The 18,823-nt window shown below is 39.4% G+C and overlaps 1 protein-coding gene across 3 annotated transcripts in view; it reads right to left on the bottom strand.

The window, feature by feature from the left end:
* Positions 1 to 3,474: 3,474 nt before the first annotated feature.
* Positions 3,475 to 18,823, bottom strand: part of DNM3 (dynamin 3) — a 707,825-nt gene continuing 692,476 nt past the window's right edge. For 2 of the 3 annotated variants that reach the window (XM_062192784.1, XM_062192785.1), the window contains one exon: positions 4,668 to 11,852. In XM_062192784.1, coding sequence (XP_062048768.1) covers positions 11,783 to 11,852 — 70 coding nt within the window. In that variant the 3' untranslated portion in view covers positions 4,668 to 11,782. Of the gene's footprint in view, positions 3,619 to 4,667; positions 11,853 to 18,823 lie in introns of those variants that run through there. The other variant, XM_062192786.1, reaches the window with a different exon arrangement.

Genomic DNA, 18,823 nt, shown 5'->3' with positions numbered 1-18,823 from the left:
TGGTAAGAAGTACTGCAGAACTTCATTAGATAAAACACAGTATGGGAGTAGGTCTGTAGCCTGTTTGTACCTGCCACCTGGTCTGATCTTCGTGTTGACAGTATTCAGTTCATTAGTTAACTTGTGGCATTAAAAAGCACCCTGTGTGTCTGTGCTATGGTAGTTGAGGCAGCTGGTATGTTCCTTTAAATGGGGGACTTACTGGTGTAATGTCATCAGTTCCGTGTGATTTATTCAGATACAGACTCTAGTAAGTGTGAAGGGCTACAGGAGTGTTTTCTCCTGCCCCTGTTTTCAGCAAACTTAACTTTCAGTGTGCGAGGTTCATGGATTGAAAAGGGAGTCATGGTTGGGAGGTTTTACTTCAGGGTTCACTCAGGGAACCCAATATCAATTTTCTGAGAATTCTGTTTACAGCATGCTTACTGTGGACTTACAAAACAAGTTGACAGGGACAACATATTTTCAAACTATAGGATAAAGAACATTAAAGTACATCACACTCCAAACCCATGAGAGGTCGCCTTACCAGTAAGTGGACAGCTGTCAACTCCTTCCCTCCTTGTGGCTGATGAAACCATTGTATGGTTCCCAAGGCTGACATCATTTATTAACCAGCAAGTCCTCATAAGGAAAGGACTGGAAGTTGTGCTTATTTCTCTTACCTTTAGTTCTGTTTTTCTCCATCTCTTAGGTGTTCTGGGTTTCTCCATTGGAGACTGGGGAACTCTTGCCACTGTATTAGTGGCAGATGGCTGCAGAGCACCTTGTGAATCCAAAACTCTTTTGTTCCGAGGCAAAGCGAAGTTAACACGTCACTTTCCAGTTTCAATACCAATAAGCTTTTTCTCAACCAATGCCGGTGTGATCTAGACTTGGGCATTATGTCATACCAACAGGAATGGAATGTGTGCTTTCTGATTGGCTAACAGGAGTTCTGTTATCTCTTTGTCTGCAGTCACAGTCACCATGTTCTAGAATGCTAGCATGTGTTGGAGCAAGTGGACTTGAATAGCTGCTTTACCACTGAAGTCAGTAACAGTTCTTGCAAAGACTCAACTTTCTCCTTATCATAGCACTACACTGTAATTGCTTATTTAGTTATTTTGTTGGCTACTTTTTTCCTATTACTTCTCCACTGCTCCTGATGACTAGGACATTATGAGTTCAAGAAATGTTTTACTAGACATATATAAAGGAGTGAAAAAATTTGAGGAATTTTTTGCTTATTAAAGGTATAATAACTCAGGATGGTTCCCCCTGGTCTTCCTGGATGATGATCAACTCTGAAGAAGGTAATGCATTTCCAACCCTATCAAATATGGAGGATGGACGTGGGGTAGGGAGACAGCACTAACAGAGTTGGAAAAGGTAGATTATGCCACATAGAAACACTACTAACATAAATACATATTAACAGACTTTGGCATAGTTTAGTTTTCCTCCAGATTGCTTCCCCACCTCCACCCCCTTTCTTTTCTTTTTTTGTTGAGACTGCGTAAGGTTACAGTCCACTCTTCTGTGATGAATGTTCTTTTCTCATTGTTTACCGCGTCAATTTAAGTTTTAAACACTTCAGCTGTGTAACGCTGTCTGTAAAAATAAGTCCATGCTCAAGTTTTAGACTATGTGAAAAAGTACCGCACACATTAAAAAAGATGAATTGGAGAAAACCTTCCTTTTCTCAGCCATGGATTTTATTTGGGGAGGTGGTGTCTCTGCCAGGATGAGAGTGCTACCTGTGGAGAGTGCTTTCCAGTGAGAATTTGAGAACTGAATGTTTACAGTGGAGGTGAAGGGCAGGGCGGAAGACTGCAGGCATAGCCTTGTTTTACATCAGTTCAGGATTCTCCCTTCCTTTGTGCTGCTTTTGAGCCATTGACCTTTTTTAGCTAACAATGATTGAAAAGTGGAGTCTTTAGAACTGGGGTGCAAGTAAAAATGCATCAAGCTTTTAACTTGAGAAACTAACTTTGTGTTTTTGAGTGGAGCACTCGGTTTCATGGTCCAAAGAAAGAGCACTATTAAAGTGGGGTCTCTACTTTAGAGTTGGTGGCTTCTGCCCACAGCTCTCACATCCCTCTCCTTGCTAGGGCTGCCCAGGCCAGATGTATATGGGCTGCCAGTGAGGAAAATGCAATACCACTTCCTCACAAATGATTTTTACTCTTCTGTTGTGTAGTTTCCTGTCAATGTGTTGAAGTGAGGCTTATTCAGGAAGTGATCTCATCTGAGAAGGACCATGTAAGTTTCAAAACAGGAAATCCTGGATTAAATCTCAGGCGATAGGGAAGACTTCATATCACACATCTGGCAGACTACATAGCTTTAATAATTAATTTTATTTGGATAAATCTTTGGGATACTTTTAAAACCTTATAGCTTAAAATGTCATTATTTGTCATTTGAGGACTGAGATACAGTTATTTTTTTCCCTCAAGCTTATGCAGATTCCATCTCCCCAGGATCTCACTGACATCACAAGGAATCTTGCTTCTCAAGCAACAGCTCTTTGCTTTTCTTGTACTTTCATTTTTTTTTTTTTTGTTATTTGTTTTGTTTTTGCTTTCATTTTGAATACCATCCCCACCGCCCAATCTGCCAAAAGGAACTGGTGAGGCCTTTGTGTTTCAGCCAAAGCTTCTTCCATGATTTTACGTATTTGATCCTTATAATAGTGTTCAGAAAAATAGTAAAAATGGAAAATAAATTTTGGCACAATAATAATTAGTGGATTTCTACAAGTGGAATGAAATTATTCAGTCCTGTGTATAATCAATCACTTTTATTGAGTTTCTTTTAAAAAATTTTAAACATTTATTTATTTGAAAGAGAGAAAGAGAGAGAGAGAATATTCCAACTGCTGGTTTACTTCATAAATGGCCATGATAACCAGGGCTGGGCCAGGCTGAAGCCTGCCTGGCTCCTGCTGTGCTACAGTGTCAGCCCATCAGCCACATCGGCAGTGGTGGCAGTGGCTGCTGCTGCTGCTGCTTTTTTCTTCTTCTTTAAAAGATGTGCTTATTTATTTGATAGTCAGAGTGACAGAGAGAGAGAACGAGATGGAGATACCTTCTACCCTTTGGTTTGCACCTCAAATGCCCATAACAGCCAGGGTTAGGACAGGTCAAAACCAGGAGTCAGGAACACCATCTGGGTCTCTCACATGGGTGACAGCAACACACACATTTGGGCCATCATCTGCCACCTCCCAGGAACATGAGTAGGAGGCTGGATCAGAAGTGTGGAGTAGCTGGGACTTGGATCATGCAATGCAGGAGTCTCATGCAGTGGTTTAACCTGCTGCATCACAACATCCACTCCTTTTTTAAATTTCATAAAATATTGAATTATGTCTTTTTCACCTTACCTGGTTTTAGTGGAAACAAATGATTATTTTAATCATCTTTAGAAAAGAAGCAGGACATGTTTCATTTTTATATAGAATAAACTTTGTTTTATTATAGACATGGATCAAAAATAAAAGTTTTTATGTACATATGACATATAGTGCAAACAAAAGGCTTTAAATACCATGGATGGACATGTTGTTGGAAACAAAAGGAGATGAATGATGGGGGTTAGGATGGTCTTCCTGGAACTGCAGGAGGGGGTCGCCTGGTGAAAACAAAACAAAACAAAATAACAAAAAGAAAAATACAAATGCAGAGGAAGAAATGTTTAAATTCTAAAATAAATCCAAATAATAGCTTGCAAAAATATCCCTCAAAAGTCAAATTCAAATCAGATTAAAAAAAAAAAAAAACCCAACCAAACAAACAAAACACATGCAGGCATGCAGGGGGAAAAAAACCAACAACAACCATGTGGCAAAATTAGCAGTTTTCAGGACTTTTCCTGACTATCAGCAGTGTGCTAGGTTTGAGCCATTTGAGTACACTCACAAATGTTATTAATTTGCACGTGGGAATGATAGATCCATGCAATACTATTCACGAGAACCAGGAGTAGAAGCAGAGCCAAGCATCTTTATCACTTGATGATTGCCAACCCTGACTTCTGTGAAACTCAATTATTTCTGAAGTTTTCAATGAGTGTTGTGAAATCTCCATAGGGTGAGAGGGAGTTGATAGAGAAATATGACAAGTGAGGAAAATTAGAAGATGTTAAGAGATCTGATAGTGTAATCCTAATACAGAAAATATCAGGGATCAATCTCAGAAAAAAGGATTTCTAAATAGGAATTCATTCTAAGTGAATAGGCTCGATCTTTAATAGCTTGGAATCAGATCTGGGGCAAACTAGGAGGCCAGGGCTGGTCCATGGTGATCCTAGCTTTTTGTAGGATTTCCTTCTGTTTGAGAGTTAGGCATAACCGAAATTCTTATTTAATCTGAAGTGTTCACAGGATAAGTGATATCTGGTTTGCTAGACCTTTCCGTATATCTCTAGCCTAGCTTGAAGCTCTTTAGGGCCATTGATTATGACACAAGGGCCAATAACAGTCCTGGCTGGGCTGGACCAGACTGAAGCCAGAAGTCAGTAACTCAACCCAGGTCTCCTATATGGTGGCAGGGAGCCAAGTACTTGAGCCATCACCTGCTCCTCTCAAGTCCGGCTTTAGGAGGAAGCTGGAAGTGGGAGCAGAGCTAGGACTCAAACCCAGGCACTCTGATATGGGACATCCCAATTGGCATCTTCACTGCTGCACCAGGGGCTGGCACCAGAAGTCTATACTTCAGTTTCCTCTGTCTAAACAAACCAATAATGAACTCAACACTATGGCAAGCCATAGAACTGTAAGGTTCCTTCAGAACGCTACTCTCAGCAGTGTTCAACAACATACTCACTTCCATCTTAAGACACTTCAGTGAGTGGAGCAATGAAGTCTAAAAAACAAAAACAAAAACAAAAACTTCTTTTTCATCTTCTATGAGCTGTTGACACAGTCAACCTGCCTGGGCTATTTCTGAGCAGTGGTTAGGAAAAAAAGATCTTACCTTCTCCAAAGTCCAAGACCAATTTTTCTTTGGCCCAATATAAGCTGACTACACTAAGGAGGCCTCCTGTCCATTTAAATGATGAAGAACTTGTTACTGGTACCTCAGCTTTCAACTGCGGGGGGTCTGCAAGGAGTTAGCCTTGGAGATCCAGGTAATGGGTATCCCTGGTGTTTTCATGAAGAAAGTGTAATTAAATTTCTGTCAGGCTCAATGAGATTTATCACCTGCCTGGCAACAGAAAGTATTTCTGAGTTCTGAAGGGGCTTTAGAACTCTCTAAAGACCTCAGTGGGGTGGAGGTGAGCCATTGCACTCCACAGCCAGACCCCTGCTGAAGCCATGCTCTGTTAGCATATGCCAAAACGCTTCCCTGTTGGCGCTAGCCTGGTGTTCCAACCCAGAAACAAGATCAGAAACGTTATGTGTTGGAGTGTGTTTCGCTGACAGCTAGAATGCTCGATGCAGACGTCAGGGTGACATTTATCACCTCAGCACCTTTCTTTGCATCTTCATTTATTTTGTATCTTACTTCCCTCTCATTGCACAAAAAAGCCCTGTTGATGATAATACCATTTACGGGGTTAGAGTTAGTTCTATCATGGGTATCAGGAGTTGGGGTTTTTATTATTTCTTTTCCAGATTTTCTATTACTTACATAGTGCTGAGTGCTTGAAGGCAAATGCTGAAAATATTTGGGCTTTCTACACCTAGAGGCTACAAAGGTATCTCCTGCTGTGGCTGCCTCTAATGTGAAAGCTGGAGGGCTGAACTGGAACACACAGAGTTGCTAATCAATTTTTAAACTCATCATACCTGAATTATAAGGAAGTCTATCTAATCCAGATAATTTCAGGTTATATTTTCTTAAGCTTTCTGAAAAATAACTTCATAGTACAAGTATCTGGGCAAAATAGTAAGGTAAAGAGGTATATATAGTCACATATAAAAGACTCTGTTGTTAATAAGAATGATGAATTAACCACATTCTCTGAGATCTACCTCAATCCTGCAATCTGGCTTTATGGTGACATTCCTCTGGCAAGGTCTTCCTTACAAATTTTTTTTTTCTGTTAGAATCTCATAAAACATTCTCTGCTTGCCTTCTTTGCACATTATTTAGGTAATCTGATAACCCAGAGCTGAGGGTGAGCTGGAAGGCTTGAGAAAATGAGGAAAGAAAAGCAATAAGGATAGATATTCTTCTGAATTCATTGATGACCTTTAATTTAAAATCAACCTGGATCTCTTCCTTCATAATAACCTCATATGGGTAATGTAATTAATTTAAAGGAGCTCTTCTTTGAAGAGTGGGTGACAGGAGGCAAGGTAGAACATTTTCAGAGACCCATACAAGACTCATTAAGACTCCTGGCATGTTCATCTCTAAGCTGCTTTCATGCCTATCATCCAAAGTGTTACAATGGAGAGGCTTTAGCTGTTCTCCAGAACCTCAATTAGGACAAGGATATATGTAGTGGACTGAACATTCTAGTGTTCCCTTACTGCTGGGAGAACAGGAAGAGGTAAATTCTCCCACTGTGGCCAAGGAACAGATTAGGGAGGCTGACTGTTGGGTCAGAATTTCTATTTTTTAAGGAACTCCTCCTATGGAGCTAGCCCTCCTGCAGAGCATGGCCCCTCCCACTTCCCAGGGTTGTTCATGGTCACCCTCTTTTTTAACCACAAAGTGCCATCCATGGTGCTTTTTGGAAAGAGTCACAGTGAACCCTTCAGCTGTTTCAGAACTGTGAGCTATATCATTTTTGAGTCCACTCCCACAATGGCTTATAAACAGGAATAAAATGTCTCCTACTCTCCAGCCTTTGATTTGTCCAATTTGCTCTCTTTAAAAATCTTCTCCTTTCCCAAATTAGTGACATAAATGAAATGTTCTCCACTTTGGTAATTCTGGATCACTTCAACCAAAAGAGGTATAAATATTTAGAAGCCCTAGGTATTATAGACCAGAATGAGGAAAGAGGGCCCTTCAAATGTTATAATTTATTTCAGGATCAGAAATACAGCTTCACATTTTCACAATCGGTACATGTGACCTTCAAGAATGATACAAGTCTTAGAAATTTTTCTTCAAAAATTCCATTCACAGAGTCCATATACCAGCATTAAGAAATCCTGAAAGTGCCAAGAAGACAGTGGAAAAATGGCTCATATTAATTATCAACAGAGAAAGACAAGCGTTTGCTTTTGTATACTCCTTCTTCATAAAAATGCAAAGGAACTTGATTCAGAAAAGGGAGAGTAAAGAAACAGATAAGCAAGGAAAACAAAGGCTGTACATACAAAATAAAACACAAATTAGGTTAATAACGATGAGATTTCTGGCTGGGAAAACATTTTTACAAATCAGCTACAGAAAATACAACAGGGTCATTTTTGTCATAATTTTAAAAACATTACATAATGAGCAAAGTTTAAGTATGTCGAAGCTAAAGATTAAGTAGAAGTTCATGCCTTGAGCTGAACCATGTGTGAAACCTTCTACCAGAGAGGTGAGACATTTCACCCATATACCAGTATGACTAGGCCTTAGGACAAACGGGATACTCTTCCTTGAGTTTCCCCTCTTGCTCTCACACATATACACATTCTTACATATATGTGTTATGTACATACACAAACACACACAGCTTGCTTATTACACATACCTCAAAAGCATACTTAGTTTCACAGAGCACCACAGAATTTTAAACATACTAATTAGACAGAATGGCTTAAGATTATCCCAGAAGACATACTTGAGCTTTTTAGAAAGGATTGAGTGATCTGGCGAACCAACAATGTTTTCTCTAAGGTCATCTAACTTCCTTTACATTTGAACTCTAATCTCATAGCTGGGAGTCATCTAGGTGAGTTGATATAAAGCTTGTGGCTTGAGTCACATACATTATCTTCTTTTGTTGAGTCCTATGGGTCAGACACCTATTATTTAGGTTTTATTCTTAATTCTAAGGAGATTCCTGTCAGTATAATGATAATTGTACTGTTTGCCAAATTAAAAAAAAAAGAATATATTTACATGAGAAAATAGATAACCTACCTCCAAGGTTCTCAAATAACTTCTCTCCTGCATTTTTGGCAAACTTACTCAGAAAAATCCACTACTTTTAACATGTTACTGTATTCCTGTATTTTATTTTCTTACATTTACCATAAAGAGAAAGACTTTGTAGATCAACTTAGCTTTTTAAGATTCAGCTCAGCAATCCAAAGAGAACTTATAATTCTAATTAGAGATCTTAAAGGTAGGTCTCCAGATTTTATATTTCTTACCAAACTGTATTGTTAAACGTAATTATTTTGTAGATAGCAGTGCTGTGGATATAGACATTATTTTACATGTTGACATGGTGATCTTGAGCTTTGTACCTCTCAAGGTGAAGACTAATTTGGAATTAGAAAATTTTGTATACTTCATGGATGTTATGAGAAACCAAACACTGTTATCTCATATGATTGCAGATCCTCCAAAGCTATCTCTTGTGTTGGTATAACTGAAAAATATATTCATACCCACACATACTAAGCACATGTATACAGATATTTACACCATACATATACATCTATATACAATGCACATAAGTAACACTCATGCTTGTGGGATTTTGACAAGTGTTTTTAAGCCTACCAATTCAAAGGGACACAAAATACATGTACTCATAGAAACAAATTTACTATGTATATTCTGTATACATAGAGGCACATGCATAGAAAATGTGTTTGTACACAGAAAACAACAGTTATCACATACTGGTATTAGGTCCCATTTTGTATTTGAGAATTATGGCTGCAGGCTATACTAAAAAGTCACAAAAGGAATCTACGTGACTACCTTTTAATTCTAAGTTCAGAAGGCTTACAGTTATATCACAGGAACTGGTTTAATTATGTTTTGGAGTCAAGTAAGTTCGCATTTGAACAAAGAGCAAACTTGCTAATAAACAGACCCTACTGATCTTCTATGTTGTAAAACACAGCTAAAAGCGATATTCAGAAGAGTATCCTTGGTAGATGATTTTTGGAAATACATTATACTTGTTCTAATTCAATACTATTTCAATAATCTGTCCACAGTTGAGTAAATGTTTATTCCAATTAGTCAATGTGCATGCAAGATTTAGCAACTGAAAATAAAACTAGATTTACCTATCAAATATACAATTTATTTTTCCAAGTCCTAAAAACACTGAATTTTCTTTATTATGCTAGACATGATGGAGCTACATCCATTGTGTTGACAACATCAAAGCAATCAGTTAAGAGAAAATTACACAATAGATCAGAAATAGTATGGAGCTCATTATGCTACATTCCCATCTTAAGGCCTGAAGTGCATACTGCACCTCAAAGTATGCACATCCCAGAGCTTCAGACTTCATTCACATTGACATCTCCCTTTAGCAGGATGCAAACCCTTGCAACATAGTACTGAAGCAAACTGAAAATATTCTCCAAATGACTGATGAAATTCTAGGGGTGGCTGGGTTCTATCAGACATAAGTTAGGAGTGAAAGAGACCAAAAACATACCCACAAAGGGAGACAATTGGAACAGCACAACTGTGTGACTATAATCTAAAAGCAAAAGCCAAAGATGACAAATGCCATTGTTTATGGCTGCCTAAGATCAGTGGAAGGAAACTTGGAAAAAAATCCCCAATTTTCTTTGACACGGTTTGTGCTGATCCAAGAACACATCAGTGGTTATCCACAATATTTTCCTTTAACAGAAGGAAATTTTTGAAATACAGCAAAATGCAAAACCACATTTAGCACAAAGCCAAACCATGAAGTATATAATCTGTTAGCTGCCTCTTTTAGAGCATTCAAAGGAAGAAGCAAAGGGAATCCTAAGAACAGGGAATTTTATGAAAAGACCTTACTGCAGATTACTTGTTTCACTAGGGCTGTTTACTTAATATTTTTACATTTAGCTGAGGCACTGTTTTGAAAATATACTATGTATCTTGCACACTGGTCCCATTCACTCTGTGTGTGTGTGTGTGTGTGTATTCCACCCCTCCTCCCAGAGAAATAAGATTTGAAAGGACTTAGAGTGGTGATATTTTTTCTACAATCACTTGTAACTTAAAAAGTTGAAATGCCCTTTTCGTAAATCTTGTATTCTCCAAAGTTTACCAATTAGTAGTGGGCTAGCTTATAAGCCTGTAAGAGTAAGTTCAATACAGTTCCATTCAACTTGGCAAGTTCTCTTTTTAATAAGGTTAAAAGTTTCATACTTTATGGGTGTCTACTTTGAGTATAAATGACACAGGAAATTAAAGTTAACATACAAATCATATTTGCTGCCTTTAAAGGGAGACATTTCAGTTGGTAATACCTGATTTACTTCTGTACAATATGAAATAGTGTCATGGGACGCCACTATTCAGTGAATACTTGCTCTGCTGTCTGGGAACAGTTAGCAGACAAAATTCCAATTGGCTTCTGGCTGTTTCCTACATGTTAATCATCTGGTCCTAGGTAGTTCAAAACTTAGTTTCAAGAATGAACTATTAACCCCTAGGTTAAACTGCTCTTATAAATTTTAGAAATATTAGAAATTAAAAATTTGCTTAGGATCTCAGTGTTCCAATGCCATTTTCTGGAGTGTTCTTGCTAGGGACGCTGAAGCAGTACAACTGCAAACAAAGGTGTGAGCTGTGCTCCTACACCAAGGCATCACTTCCTGATTTTTCTTTCCAATGCAGGTATAATTCTTTAAATGTGATTATCTTGTAGTAAGCCTCAAGATGTATTAAGAATGGCTAGAATGTTAGAAACTGGTTAAAATGTATTCTTAAAAAATTATTTATATGTAAAGAATATAAGGGAATTACAAAGTAGCAAGGAATGATTTTTTTTTTTTGCTTCAACCAAAATAATGACAATATTGTACTACTACTACTAAACTGGAGTTTGTATCAAAGTATTTTTAGTCATGTCAAAAAAGCAGATCAACTGGAAAAATTAAATATTTTCTATCAGGGCCATCACTACAACCTACCAAGAGATGAATTTAAGAGAGTAAACAGATTCTATTTTTCCAGACAGTTTTTGTAGACATGGGATTTTTTTGCTTCTTTCTTGAACTCGGAAACTCATTAGCCAAATCTACTGATTACTGAACATTAAGCTTTGATGACTGCTGTATATGCTTCTAGCATGAAGCAAAACACACTGGCATGAGCAGAAGCTCTCTAGAGCAAACAATGCAGACTTTTCCTTTGCCAACTACCTTGTGCTTCTAAACCCCACCCCCCCCAAAAAAAAATCTCTTCCTAGTAGTTTTATGAAAGAAAGTGTAAGGAAAGAGGAGTTAAATAGGTAATAACGGAGTAGGTGGCAGAATTTAAGTCAGACAACAGAATTTCTGCCATTCTACACAGAATGTGGGAAATAAATATGCATGTATGGCTTAGGTCTTACACTCACCATCTCATATCAGTTAAGAATTTTATTTAATGAACTACCATGTAAATAACCTGGAAAATGTATCCAAAGCAGTTTCGAATATATGCCAGGGTAGGCAAATGGTACCAAAAGTATAGGGATGCTATACAAACCTACCTTGGTCAATACAACATAGAATGCCTCTAAGAGTCTGCAGTTTTCAAGAGTCAAACCTCAAAGATTTGACACTGTGAGCCACGGTGATGAATAATGAATGCATTAGTAAAACGGGTTACTTGCCTACTGATGTCCACACATGCGACTACTCAACGGTTTACCGCAACGGTTATCAAATATGTTGCTTTCACATAATTCATTAGTGATTTAATTGCCATGCCAGATACTTCGTTTAGTCTAACAGGGAGGATTCTAGTGGACGGATTATAGTGGGACGAGTTGGTGATGGGGGTGGTCTCCGGCTAGAAAGAGAGAAAGAGAAAGGTAAAGAAACAAGCAGAACAGCAGAGAGTTAGTCACTCCAAGGACACTGAGAGAGCCATCATGCACATGCTCACGCACATACGGGCCAGCAGGAGTGGCTGCAACCGTAACGATCTTAACAATGTCCCCTTCATGCATCCAGCAGTTGTTAGCAAGAATTAGGGGCTTCTTCACATGTGGGTATTGTTCAAAATCAAATTCATCCCCTTTGGTATGAGTCAAAGTAGGAAATCATTTGAAAGCCATCTGAAATACACTGCACACATCTCAGTCATCAGAGAACCATGACTGCTTGGGGTAAACTGTGCTATGTAGTGTCTACCTTAGCAATGAATAAGGTGCATTAAGTCTCAGGCAATGATGGTTTTGGATTTTTTATTTATCTTTATATAATTCTTCTCCTCTTCTTCTATAAGGGTGTCACCACCTCTCGTCTTTTTTTTTTTTTTTTTTTGACAGGCAGAGTTAGACAGTGAGAGAGAGAGAGACAGAGAGACAGAGAGACAGAGAGAAAGGTCTTTCTTCCGTTGGTTCACCCCCCAAATGGCCGCTATGGCCAGCGCGCTGCACCATCCGAAGCCAGGAGCCAGGTGCTTCCTCCTGGTCTCCCATGCGGGTGCAGGGCCCAAGCACTTGGGGCATCCTCCACTGCCTTCCGGGGCCACAGCAGAGAGCTGGAGCAACCGGGACAGAATCCAGCGACCCAACCAGGACTAGAACCCGGTGTGCCGGCGCCACAGGTGGAGGATTAGCCAAGTGAGCCGCGGTGCCGGCCCTCTCATTGTCTTTAGCAGCAGCTTTCTCCAATTTGTTCCACATGTTGGTACTGATTTGCAGGACACTAGGAAGTTGGAAAAGCAAGGCTTTTAGGGTTTTCTGCAATAGGTGTAAATTGGCTGAGCTCTAGATCCTATTTTGGGTCTTCCAGGTCTTATTCTCAGTAGCAGCTTTAATTAGTTTCTTTCTGGTAATGATGTTTCTGATAGCTGAGTAGGCTGAATAAACATACTCCAGGTAATGAAATATTACTGTATTTGAGAATTGTGACATTATGAAGTAACATTGCATTAATAACTTTGTGTGTGTGTGTGTGTGTGTGTACTTGACTTTGTATGTATAACACTGGGGAAGAATTTTTAAACTCTTTAAAAAGTCAATAAACTCTGCAAATGGAAGCCTTTCTTTTTGATAAAACACTCCAACTAGTTTTTTTTTTTTTTCCCCCCACTCTTTCTGGAGTTATACTTATATCATGGAACTTTCTTCTGTAAAGGAAACACTAAATTGATGAAATTGAGGGTCTTTCTCAGATATAAAGAAGTTAGGGAAGTTGAAGAAAGCAATTATTAAATGTTTTAAAATCACAGAGTAATTGTGTCAAAAGTAAATGGTCAAGGAAAAAATAAGCAGAAGAGATACTGATGATTAATGGTGAAAATACTGACCCCCATAGGTGCAAACTCATAGATAATAGTGGAGTTTCTTTTGGCTCTTGCACCTGAAAAATGTCAGAGGCTTTAAAGGAAAAGTTTTCCTTGGGAGGGGCTGATCTGACTTCACGCCCCATGCTTATGAAGCAGGTACTCAGCTTTGAAAAGTATAATTAGAGACACTTTATAGGCTCAGTGACAGAACTAAACCAGTCAATACCAGTTGTTCCATTTGGATGAAGAAATAATAAGTCCTCTCCTTGCAGAAAGTCTACCATGACCATTTGGACGGTTTTGACAATTCTCCACCAGGAAAAATTCCTCCCCAAATTACGTTTTTACTTATGATGATGCAAAAACACTTGCCCTTTTGCTAGTACATTGTTAATTTTTGTTTAAAATGGCCATATTTTATTTATATCCTGAATCTTGACCCTGTGTTATTTTCTCTGTGGGTGTGAAGTTTCTAGAATCCCGAGGTCACGTCCATGTAACTTGTGCCATACAGTGTCTAACATGGTGTTATACTCAAATACCTTATTGTTCATCTCATTAATCTTTCTCTGACCTACCTTCCCCTGTTCTGATACAGTGGCTTTTATGGCATCTCGACATACCTCAATTGTTAGTCACCACACTGAATTCTAATTGGGGTTATTATGTTTATCTTCACTAATTAGAAACGAGCTGTGTCTTACTCATATTCATATTCCTTCAATGTCTGTTCTAGTTTGCTGCTTGCCATTCAGTCACTAAATGTCTAGCAACAGAAAAAAAGGAAAGCTATATCTGGAATAAGAAACAGCTTATGAATGCTTATGGTATCTCTTGGTCCTACCATCATACAAGGATATTTGTTAGTAAATCATGGCTTTGGCAAAAAAGAAAAAAGAAAAGAAAAACCTAAAATGACACGTAGGATTGAGATCCTTGGAAACTCCACCTATAAAGTGTTTGACTTAATTCTTTAGAGGCTGTTTGGAATAAGTACTGAATAATAGGCCTCTTGCTCTCAGGGGGTTCACAAATGACCAGTAACCACGGAAAGGCATTTTTAGCAATTCAGCAGTTATGAAGGTGAGGGGAGGGAGCTGACCAGAATCTGAACTTGAAGGAGGGAAATTCTACCAAAGGGTTCAACAAAGGACTTAGTAAGGGGATTTTTGTTTGAAAAAAAGTATGTCTTAGGCTATTAATTCAGTGAGGCAGGATACAGCCCGGGCATAGTGTGGTGAATTAGAAATTGTATGCATATGTGACATCTTGGACCCAGGCTTATGGTCAAGAGAGAAAGGAATACACACTGGGTTCTCTTCTGATGCTTTTGTTCTTGGCTTAAATACCATTCCTCAGTCTTTCCCGAGGACTTCCGACTTCCCTCACAACATGTTCCATCACTGCATGATGTCTGTGTATTTCATAGCTCTTAGCCCGGCCTGGGATTACAGATTTGTTTATGGCCTGTGTCCTGAATATTTTAAAAGTTCCTTGAGAGCAGAAACTACGTATTTTGCATTTATAGGTGTATTCCACATTTAGTATGTGATTAGAAGGCAGTGAATACTTATTGACTAATGGACAAATGAATGAGTGAATGAAAAGCACCTAAACTTGATGCTTAGCCAAGGCTACATTGTAGGTAGGTTAGCTCAAGGTGAGCAGGTCCACTGAGGCTAAGGATGCAATCTTTTGTTTTTATCAGAGGCTTATATTTGAGGCCATATGTTTACATGCAGAATCCTGGATCAAAAGGTAACATTGTGTATTCTAGCTTCAACTGCTGAACTGTACAATTATTAACCCCTTACACTTTTCTAGGCCTCAATTTTCTCAACTACAACACGGGACAGTTTCATGATATGCACCAGGTCTTCCAGTTAACACACTGTGCTATTTATGGTACATCTAATTAAGTAGACTGCATGGTGATGTATGACTTTAAGAGCTCAGAACCTAGAGTGGGAGATGGGTGGAATAAGACAAATATGCAAGTAGTTTTGTAATCCACAAAATAAGAGTTTGAGGAACACCCTCCCGCATAACCAAGCAAAAGAGTAACATGTCCTCTGAAGTTGTCTTTTAGCCCAGAGAGATGAAACAGGTATCTTCAACCTAGTTGAGAATCCAGTAGGACCCAGTCATAACCACAGCCAGGACAACTGAGCATGCACAAGTGCCCAACCTTTCTATAATTTTTTTTTTTTTTTTGGTCAGGCAGAGTGGACAGTGAGAGAGAGAGATAGAGAGAAAGGTCTTCCTTTGCCGTTGGTTCACCCTCCAATGGCTGCCGCGGTAGGCGCGCTGTGGCCGGCACACCGCGCTGTTCCGATGGCAGGAGCCAGGTGCTTCTCCTGGTCTCCCATGGGGTGCAGGGCCCAAGGACTTGGGCCATCCTCCACTGCGCTCCCTGGCCACAGCAGAGAGCTGGCCTGGAAGAGGGGCAACCGGGACAGGATCGGTGCCCCGACCGGGACTAGAACCCAGTGTGCCGGCGCCGCAAGGCGGAGGATTAGCCTAGTGAGCCGCGGCGCCGGCCCCTTTCTCTAATTTTAACGCAGATATCTCTGCCCTAGGAGGAGTTTAAGCCTTATTACCATAACATGCAATATTAGTCACAGCATGCTTGTGCTCACCCTTCCATGTGATGACAAGTACTTCCTCTCCTGTATATTCATTTTTCCTAGACAAGGCACCCACTTCCCTTTGCTCTGAGAGCCCCGAACTGAGACATGACTCACATGGATTCCTTATTAGCTGCAAATAAATTACTCTGTAACGACTGCTGGTGGAGGTTTTGATTTCTGCTCACCAAGGAGCAGATCCACAACTTGAGTAACAATTTTGCTTTGGAACTCCATTTTGTGTGGAACAGTGGGGGCAGAACTCTGTAATTCAAAGACTGAGGACATATTTTGGGCAAGTTGAAAATACAGTAACATGGTGAAAGCAAGGGAAAACATGCTTTTAACTGCTGAATATAAAACCTGGAAGTTATAAGATAGGTAAGTCTAGAGGGAAAGAAATTAGAAATCAAATCAAGTTTGGGGGCAAGAGGTGAGGACAGAGAATGGAAAGACTTGAATACTCTGAAAGCACAGTAAATTCTTGTTCATCTCTTTTTCACGCCTTAGCTGATGCTGATGGGACAAGACAGACAGCAGTCATGGGCAACTACAGGAAGAGACCAAGGCAGGAGACCACGAGGACAGGTGTCACTGCGATGTGTTGGGTCTGTGGCTTGTCTCCTTCACCACTGCATCCTAGATCTCAGCACAGCCCTTGGTTCATAGTATCTTCCCCCAGACAAATGGGCCAGGAGAACCTATTCATTATGAGCTCTTTAAGGGTGTCCTGAGGGCCTTGATTTGAGTAGGCACTGCTTAGCTGTGTGGTGAGTTAATGATTGAAAGAATAAAAGATAAAACTCCCATCATTTTCTCTTAAAATAATTATGACTTTTTAAAGTATTCCCAGTTTTATGTTTAAAGTACCTGGGTATGTACTTACTCAGTAATTAAAAATTCTAAAGAGCCTCCCACTGACCGTTTGGGAAGAAATAAGCATTATCTTATTTCTAAAATAATGATGAAAAACAACCTAATAATCTGTATATAAAACCCTACTAGAAAGCAAATCAAGAGGAGCATTAAATTGTTAAGAGTGAATTTTTATAATAAGCGATGCGAAGATGTTTGCCAACTTCAACACCAGAAAAACATTTAAGGTTTACTGTTCATTTCGTTGGTCCAGTTCCTAACCATTCAAAGAGTTTCCAAAGACATTCACCTCACAAGACAGTTTGTTTTGGGCAAGACAAAGTTATTTGTTTTGTACCAAATTTTCCTCAGTTGCTTTGTTTAGTGATGGGCTTCATTAAGTAGCCCATTATATTGAAAAGGAGCATCTTGTATCATTTAGTGTTTATTGAAACACTGTGTTGTATGTGGGCGGTTTATGGTTATGATAGAAGAACCATGTTTCTACTTCCAAATCAAAGGAAAAGATGTAATACTTGAAGTTGTATTTGTAGCTGCAGGGATGTACCATTTACAGTATTTTGGACAATGACAAATTTTGTAAGAAAGTCAAATGCTCACACAGGGTGGGTGGCATTGTGGGGGACAAACTGGCTTCATTGATAAGAGAGAAGAATGTACTATTTGTTTTCTTCACTCAATTTATTTTCTTAAGAATAAAAGAACTAAAGTTTAATCTATTCTTTGGGTTAGCTGGTCCTGAGTGTTCAAGATGTGATACCAATGTTATTAGAATGCTGGGGTGACTTTGATGGAGCAAACCGCTTTGGTGCACCAGCATGTGGGTTGGGTGAAGAAATCACTGTTCCTCTCTTCTTGATTCTAGATGGCATAACATTGATTTCTGAAATGACTTGGTCTTTATTTCTCCTTAGTATGAGCAATGGGAATTATCTGACTGGTTACACATGAGCTAGACTGGGTCTTTACAACTCAAGTCTTTACTCTTTCCAACGCTTACACCAAGACCCTGATTCCCAGTCCAGAATTCATTCCATTGGGCAGTTCTATTGGCATATTCTAAACAACGGTTCTCAAATTGGACCTTGCATCAGAATTCCCTGGAGTGCTTGTACAAACACAGATGTTGGTGCCTCCCAAAATTTCTCACTGGCAGAGCATTTCTTTCTCCGCACCCCCCTACCAAGTTCCTTCTGTATGTTTTGAATATCTTTGGTTCATTCCCTAAATGCCTAAAACAGCCATGATGGGGTCAGGCTGAAGCCAAGAGCTGGGAACTCCACCTGGGTCTCCATGTGGGTGGCAGGGCCCAAGCACTTGAGTCATCAACTGCTGCTTCCCAGAGGGAGCCTTAGCTGGAAGCTGGATGGGAGACAGAGGAGCCAGGACTCAAAGCAGGCACTGTGATACGGAGTGCAGGTGTCCCAAGCTATGACTTACCAACTTTGCCAACAGTCGGGGCAGCACATTTCTCACAAGCTCCTAGACAATGCTGATGGTGCTAGTCGGAGACTGTGGTGTGAGAACTACAGTTCTAAGGCATAAAATCTGATTTTTATCTTGCTTTATTAGCAATTCAATTTACTTGACAGGTAAGATAAAAACAAAAAGTGAAAGCGCTGGGGAAAATCTTAAGAAGGATGAAGAAACGTTGGTAGAAACACTTTGATACCTTTGGGAATTAGACTTATTGGGTCAAGGCAGTTTTAGTTTATGTGGTAAAGACAGAGATAATGGTCTATAGTAGCTTTCTTATAAGTCACAGAAAAATTACCTACTTAGGAAGCTTGTATTTGTTTATGAAAATGGAGTAGATGTAAGTATCTTTTAAACATTCATTCCAAATTCTCATCTTTGGGGAGGCTGTGTTTGAAGTCCAACCTAATTAGTTAGGTGACTCCAAATTAAAGAGAAAGCCCCTAAAAATGATAGGCAAAGGCTGACAATATCTGGAGGCAATCTCTTCTGGAGAGGGTAGTTATTTACATAAAAAGGATATGTGAGAGGCTTCTTTTCCACCAT

This window comes from Lepus europaeus, chromosome 5 (assembly GCF_033115175.1).
Source record: "Lepus europaeus isolate LE1 chromosome 5, mLepTim1.pri, whole genome shotgun sequence".
NCBI lineage: Eukaryota > Metazoa > Chordata > Mammalia > Lagomorpha > Leporidae > Lepus > Lepus europaeus.
This window is presented reverse-complemented; position numbering and strand designations above follow the sequence as displayed.